This window comes from Equus przewalskii, chromosome 13, assembly GCF_037783145.1.
Source record: "Equus przewalskii isolate Varuska chromosome 13, EquPr2, whole genome shotgun sequence".
Classification (NCBI taxonomy): Eukaryota; Metazoa; Chordata; class Mammalia; order Perissodactyla; family Equidae; genus Equus; species Equus przewalskii.
Genome location: NC_091843.1, coordinates 23,688,621 through 23,695,943, shown reverse-complemented (window position 1 = coordinate 23,695,943; position 7,323 = coordinate 23,688,621). Strand labels below are relative to the sequence as shown.

General features: G+C 51.5%; 1 protein-coding gene across 3 annotated transcripts; it reads right to left on the bottom strand.

The window, feature by feature from the left end:
- Window positions 1-1,056: 1,056 nt before the first annotated feature.
- LOC103549681 (splicing regulatory glutamine/lysine-rich protein 1-like) lies at window positions 1,057-6,981 on the bottom strand. 3 transcript variants are annotated; one of them, XM_008518182.2, is made up of 5 exons: window positions 6,843-6,981; window positions 4,903-4,956; window positions 3,936-4,036; window positions 2,727-2,879; window positions 1,057-2,060 (listed from the first exon to the last, which is right to left on the bottom strand). In XM_008518182.2, exons 2-5 carry the CDS (start codon window positions 4,919-4,921, stop codon window positions 2,013-2,015), a joined length of 321 nt encoding a protein of 106 aa, XP_008516404.1. In that variant the 5' UTR covers window positions 4,922-4,956; window positions 6,843-6,981; the 3' UTR covers window positions 1,057-2,012. The 3 variants fall into 3 exon arrangements, with proteins under 3 accessions (XP_008516404.1, XP_008516406.1, XP_070425264.1); XM_008518184.2 differs by having other exon boundaries at window positions 2,727-2,876; XM_070569163.1 differs by lacking the exon at window positions 6,843-6,981 and adding an exon at window positions 5,750-5,888.
- Window positions 6,982-7,323: the final 342 nt, after the last annotated feature.

Genomic DNA, 7,323 nt, shown 5'->3' with positions numbered 1-7,323 from the left:
ATCTTGGAAGGAGGAGGGAGTTCAACCCTAGTCTCTGCTGGAGGCCCCAGATTCTGAAGCCAGAAGATTAGAAGGATGGCCACCTCAGGTCCTCCCCAGTCAGGGCTGGAAGATGAAGTACTGCCCCCTCACTGACGCCTATCGAACTACTGCAGCTCTCCACGCATCTCCCTCTTCTGAGGTCCCATGGTCTGTGGGCTAATGGGTCTCAATTAGCACCTGGGATGACTATGTGGCTTGGGGAGGACCCAGATACCTGGAAATTTAATACTTTAATAGAGGGCCCAAGAATTCGCAATGCGCTTTCACACCAACTATCCATTTAATCTTCTCAGTCATCTTGTGGGGCTGGTTGGTTGTGTATCGGATGGGGAAACCGAGGCTAGGCTAGAAGAGAGGCAGAGCTGGAGGAAAATACAGGTCTCCACCTCCCTTTTCTTTTCACATCCCCGTTCCTCCAGGGAAGCCTGGCCTGGAGAGGTGGAGGGACCACGCCCCCTGGGCAGGGCAGGAACTGGGACCAGGAGAAGGTGGGGTGTCACTGCAGCAAGTGGACAGAGCAGTGTGCTGGCTCTGTCTCAGGAGGGTGGAGACATGTGACCAGCTGGGATGGAAAACTTGGAGAAAGGGGAGGCAGTTAGGCCAAGGGGAGGCCAGCGGATTTGAGTGTCAGGACAGCTGGAAGCTATGTGTGTGGCCTGGAGCAAGTCCCTCCTTCCCCCCAGGCCTCAGTTTCCCCTTCCGTACTTTGGTGGGGCTAGACTCCATGGTTTCCTAGTCCTGTCCTACTCTCACATTTGGGGCTTCTCCTCCACTGGCTGCCTCCCTGAGTCTCCATCCAGCCACTAGCAGCAGACAGCCATGCGACCCAGAGACCACAGCAATTCCCTGGTCAGCTCTGGTTCTGCCCCACCCCAGCCTCAACCCCCACAGCCACCAGAAGTTTCCTAGAAGCCTCAAAATTACCTGATGTCCAAGGTGGATGGCAACACTGCAAAAAAGCTGCAGTGGTCATGACTGACCAGAAGATGGCGCCAAAAGCCCTGGAAACCGAAACAGTTTTACTTCCGTCGTTTTTATTTCTGAAGCTACAGGTGCAAAAACTAAGCCGCAAGGCAGTAAGAGATGTGCTGGAGGTCTCCCATTGGCTCTTTGGCAGGGCTGGGAACCAAGCTCCTCTCCTGCCCCTGGGGCCTGCAAGCGTCCTTCCACCCCACTCTCCTCCCTGCGTATGCCACAGGATTCTGGTCAAGCTGAGTTAGTCCCATGATGCTCTGATCTAGTTGTAGCTTCTTTGTGTTAGGTCGGTGGGGGCTGGGAGGGCCCTGAGGGAGACACAGTGAGCCTTCACGTGATGGGCTCGGGGCTTTCTTGTGCTTCACGTGTGGATGGGTAATATGGTCAAATACTCAGGGTTGACGCTCTCCTCCCCACCACCCACCCCCACTGCCGTGCTGACTTTGGGCAAGTCTCTTAAGTGCTCCAGACCTGTTTTCTAGTTTAGAAGGATGATCCTACAGACCTAATGGGTTGTCTGAGGGATTACACTGACTGATTGAGAAGAGCTCTGAGCACCATGACTGTGAGATAGCAGGTGCTCAAAAAATATGAGGGTTGTGTTGTTGCTAGGACACTTGTGTCAAAAATGACCTAAATGGGGGGCCGGCCCAGTGGTGCAGCAGTTAAGTTCGCAGGCTCCACCTCAGCAGCCCAGGGTTTGCAGGTTTGAATCCCAGGTGCAGACCTACACACCACTTGTCAAGCCATGCTGTGGCGACATCCCACATACAAAACAGAGGAACATGGGCACAGATGTTAGCTCAGGGTCAATCTTCCTCACCAAAAAAATAATAATAATAACCTAAATGAAATGATAACACAAAAGGCTAGACTAGCGTACGTGGACAGTTTCATTCTGTAACATTCCTCCTTCACTCCCTCTCCCCTGACTGCCCTTTCTCCAATCTCTCCTGTGCTCCTGCTCCAGGCTCCCATATCAGCTGCTCCTGCGGTTAATTGAAGCATTTCTTCTTCTTTTTCTTGGTGATCATCTCCTGGTTCTGTGTGACAAGGAGAAGAAAAGTCAGACCTTGCCAAAGAGACGAGGGAGAGGGAAGTGGCAGGGGCTGCATGGCCAGAGCACGTGGGAGTCCCTAGGGAGGTCATGGGGGTCCCAAGCTCTCCCCTCAGACTCGGCTTCTTCAGACCCTGAATTTCTCCAGAGTTCAATCGCCATTCCCTGCTGTTTCATTTCCCTCTCCACTCCAGGTGCAACGCCCTCCTCCCTCCCTGCCTCTGGCCCTCTCCCATAGATTTTTCAGGATGCAGCCAGAGAACTTTCCATCTCCCCACAGCCCACGCCAATCCCTCCCTTCCCGCACAGAATTCTACAGCTCTGCTTTGCAGGAATAGAGGCTTCTCCAGAGAGACCCGGGCTCCCTTCTGGAGATGGAGGTGGCACCTTCTCCCCTTGTCTCCTCCATAAAGCCCAGCTCAAGGCTGGGAACTCAGGCTGCTTAGGGCAGTGGAGGGAGCACTGTGCTAGGAGTCAAGAGACCCTTGTCTGAGGTCTGGCCCTGCTCTGACACCTGTCTGACACTGGGCACTCCCTCTGGCCACCCTGGGGTGACACCCAGCCTTCCGTGAGAGCCTCCCCAATGAGGTCATTTCTGCCCTGGGATTTAGCAGCTCTGGGGACCAATCCCGCTCTGCTCTCTCAACATGACCTCTGACAAGTCCCTTCCCACTTCAGGACTCGGTTTCCCTGGTGCTCTTGGCATGCTGCGAGTCCAAGACCACAGTCTGGTGCCTCTTTTTGGAACTTGTGCCGGCTCCTCTTCGCTGCTGCTGCTGTCACTCTCGCTGCCTTTGTCCTCCTGCTGGAGAGACGTGAGGTCAATGTGGGCTCCTGGGGCTGGGCCAGGTTCTCCCACAGTGTCTGGAGCCGCTCCTGCCTTCAGGGGTCTCCCTTCTCCTCCAGATCCTCAGCTAGGTGTGGAATATGCACAGGGCACCAAACAAGATGAGTCCTTATGGGGAGGTGCACTGAGGAGCAGTGATAGGGAAAAAATACAAGTTAGGGCAGAAAAGACCAGCAGAGGACGCTGCAAGAGAGAGATGCAGTTTTACTCCAAATTTTGATACCAGCTTCCAGAAGTCTCTGACCTTAAACTATGAATGGCTGCTATCAGATTGTTTCCAGAGAGCATGGTAAGGGTGGAAGGAAGAAGAGAGTCCCTGGGCACTGAGAGGCTACAGGGGAGGAGAGAGGAGGGAGAAGCAACCAGAGAAAAATGATGGGGTGGCATCTAACTTTTCCTACTTTACAACTTCTCCAAGAGCTGCCGGAGGCAGAAGGCAGCGATATCAGTTAACCTGCTTCTTCACAAGCTTCAAAGAGAAGTTTGTGCTGAAAGTAAATTTCCAGGGGAAAAAGAGACGTTATTTGGGAATGCTGCTGCTTAGACATAAGACTTAGACAAATGACTCTTAGATGGAGCTGGAACCGTTCCCCTGACCAGCTAAGGTGAGGCTGGAGAGGAATTGGGAGAAGAGCTCCTCAGTCTAGGACAAGAACAGCGTCCTCTAAATCACCACAGCCCTCTGAAGCCCACAGGCCCTTTTCCCGGACCTCTCAGTCCTACTTAGCAATTTATATAGGTGGGTTTTGATCCACTCATATGGCCATTTAATACTGATTTGTCCATTCACAAACTACTGAAGCCATTCACAGTTGGCCAGCAGCTTCATCCCTAGGTCCTGTTATCCCTGAGTGGAGAAAGTTCCTCCTCATCCGAGGACCTGACATCTGCCTGCCAGGAGCAGCTCAACCCTGGACAGCATAGTCACCCCAGAGAGAGTCTCCATATGAGCTGGTGGCTGTGCCTCAGGCAAGCCTCATTTCTTCCAGGGGTAGAGGGGTACCACAGCCTCACCATCTGCTCCACCTTCTTCTGCTGCTCCTCACATGGCTTACTCTGCAGCTTCCCCTTCTCTTTCTGCTGCTCCTTCTCTTTGTCATCATCTTTGCCAAACCCTGGAGGAGGTGGTAAAGAGACAACACACTCAGGTGAGAGGCTGGCTTGACAGTGACCTGAGAGCCTCAGGGTCTGCTTCCCCCCAAACCATCTCCTCCCCTCCCCTGCCTCCTGCCTGCACGTGTACAATTTTTTCAGCTTTCTCAAAGCACCTTCACATGTGTTATTCCCTTTGAGCCCTACTGCCATTTTCAGAAGTGGATAGGGAAGAGATTGTGGACCCATTTTACAGAGAGGGAAATGGAGATCCAGAGAAGGAAAGCGGCATCTCTAAAAACATACAAGGAAAGTGGTATCATAGTGGAGCTAGAATCTGGGAATGCTTCCTCCCATCCAGGGTCCTTTCCCAACCAAGCGGGGCATGACAATTGATGAGGGAAACATCCCAGCTCCCCCATCAACATTAATTGGTGGCCCCATAGGTAAGCCCTTCCCCAGGAAAGACCTGGAGCCTCTGCCATGGCCTGCGCAGGCTGGGGTCAGCCTTTTGGGCACCTGTGGGCTGTGAGAAGGGATGCATGTGTGCCTGGTGTATGTAATGATAACTGAGTGTCCGTGTACAATGTATGTGCAAATGGCACACATGAGCTCGTCCATTCAAACTTTAACAACTCACAGAAGTAAGTGAGTGGCCATTTCTGCTCATGGCATGACCTCTGACCCCAGTATTTTTGGTCTGTGGCTTCAGATTTCCTAAAGACTATTTTTTTTTTCCTGTAAATCCTAATCAAGACCTCTGGTGACTCTGGGGAGAGTTCCCTGCTGAGCTGGCCCCTTTTTCCACCATTCCCCAAGTCACAGCCCCCTGAAGACTTGCCCAAGATACAGAAAAACGTCCCATGTAAGCAGGAACTCAGGAACTCACACTTTAGGACAGAATCCATCTTGACTGAGATTTCTTACTTCTGTGAACACTAACCTGAGAACAAACAGAATAACAGCAGCTGCGTCTTCCAGGCATGTTACAGTTTACAGACTGTGTTTATGGACATTGTTAGCCCTTTAGACAGATGAGGAAATGGATGCCCAGGTCGCTGAGAAAAATTTTCCAAGAACCCACAGGGAGTCAGTGCTCACAGAGTTTCCTTTGCCTCAAATCTGAGATATGTCCTGACAAAAGAAGGAGACGAGTAAGGTGGAGACCCAGGATGGGCTGCAGAATAAGGACCTTTGACAATCCACAGGCCCTCCTTGTAGTCCTGTTCTCTGTCTCCCTCAGCAAGGCCTTGGCCTCAAAGAGCCCACAAACCTGAAGGGCTCCCCTCTCAGACAGAGCCCGTCACAGGGAGGGTGCCTCCAGCCTGGGGAGCACAGGCGTCACGGGTTCAGTCCTAGCCACCTTGCTTCAGAGCAGAGGTGAGGACTGTGAGGCCTACCCGCCACTCTTCATGACTCCCGCCCCGCCCCACTGCAACAAGAGCTGCTCTGCTGGGTGAGCAACTGTGCTCCTCCTCAGCCTTGGGCTCAGGATTTTTTCCTAAGAACATGGACACCTCCTCTCCTGCCACCCTCTCCAGAAAACTTGCCAGAGAAGCAAAGAGGAGGCAGGTCAGAGAGAGCCAGGCTTTAAAAATGGGATTTCAGAATGGGAAGACCAGAAAGGATGGTTGTGTAGAGGTGAAAACTGAGGCCCAAGGGGGCAGGGACTTGCTCAGAATCTGTTGGAGGGTTAGAGGTAGAACGGGGGCTGGAATCCAGGTCCTGGAACTCACCACCACGATGTCTGGCCAGGCATCTGCTCAGCCCCCTGCCATCCTCTGATCATAGGAACCAGTTTTCACAGACCCTTCACTTGCCCAAGGACTCCTTTCCTCTTCCCCAGGGATTCTGCCCTCTGATTTGGGGACCACTCTCCTGGATTTGGAAGGAGGCATCCACCCCAGAGAGAAGGGAAATGAGTTTCTAAAGGCCCAGCCAACTCAGAGACGTAGGTGCTCCCTTCCAACGCACCTTTGAAAGGTTGCGTAATTCTCACGGTTGCATAATTCTCAAGTCCCTCTGCCTATTGGAGGCTGGAGGAATTGAACTTCCTCTGCATAGCCATGGTGGATAGAATCAGGACCAGCGGGTGGAATTCATACCGAGGCAGATTCCAGCTGCACATAAGGAAGAACTTTCGTAAAGTCAGAGCTGTTCTGAAATGGAATAGGCTGCCTCCTGAAGCAGTGAGCTCCTCAACAGTAGAGGCAACCAACCTGCTATGGCTATTATACAACAGGCTTTCTCAAAGCATAGCCCACCTGCATCAGCATGAATGACCCGGGGAGGATTCTTAAAGGGGCATATTCTGGGGACCCACAAGACCTACTGAATCAGACTCCGAGTCTGGGCCCAGGAGGCCACCATTTTAAGAAGCCCCCACGTGATTCTAATGTAGAATTCTGACTCAAATGTTTGAGGATTTCTGCTCTGGAAGAATACTGAATAGAATTTGTTCCCCTTCAGCTCTGAAATTCCATGATTCTATCATTCTGTGAAATACTTATCTCCCCTGAGTATTTGTGTTGTATGGAAGGCATCCTAAAGACAAATTACTTTTATGTTAGAAAGTCACAACTTCATGATGGAAGACAGTTGGCAGAGGAGATGCTAGGGGACAGGGGACCACAAAGGCAGCTAGCTATTAATGCTCCCTGCTCCTCTGCCCAGTCCTGACCTGAAGTGACAGCCTAATATGCAGATCCCTGGCTATTTAAGACTCAATGGTCCCAATCCGATTTCATTGCAACTCCCTTTTGTGGAAGACCTGAACTCCTTAGTTGTAGCAGGAACTAAGAACAAGAACAGAGAAAAGTATCCACTCACGGTTCTGGAGCTGGAGGGCAAACTGCTCTGTCTGTGCTGGCCTAGCAGAGGCTTTCTGGGGCCCTCTTTAAGGTTTTGTACTCTCTTCTCTTCCTGCTTTCAGCCCTTAAGTGGACAAACTGGTTGTCCAAATGTCCTCAGGCATCACAGTGAAATCATAACAAATGTTTCCAGCCGAAGCCTGGGGCTCAACGCCATCCTGTTCCTCTCCGCCCCCACCCTTGATCTTTGTGAGCTTCAGGCACACCCTCCATACACTACGGACACATTCGGTGCCAGCCTTGAACATGCTCTCCCCTCAGACCCAGTAATGCACCTTAGAATCACTTACATGTTCAAAGATGTGTGTAACATGGTATCACCTCTAGCATTACCAAAATAACAGAGCTGACAGAATAATATTAGCTAACACATGTGTAGTACTTGTTTCATTTCCTAAGTGTTATTTTCATATTAACTTATTTAATTCTCACAATAACCT

Excerpts from the sequence above, each read along its gene's own strand:
- LOC103549681 (XM_008518182.2), bottom strand. Across the intron at positions 2,880-3,935 it reads AGAAGAAGGTGGAGCAGATG|CAGGAGGACAAAGGCAGCGA; the intron begins GTGAGGCTGTGG and ends ACGTCTCTCCAG. Across the intron at positions 2,061-2,726 it reads TGGGAAGGGACTTGTCAGAG|AACCAGGAGATGATCACCAA; the intron begins GTCATGTTGAGA and ends CTTGTCACACAG.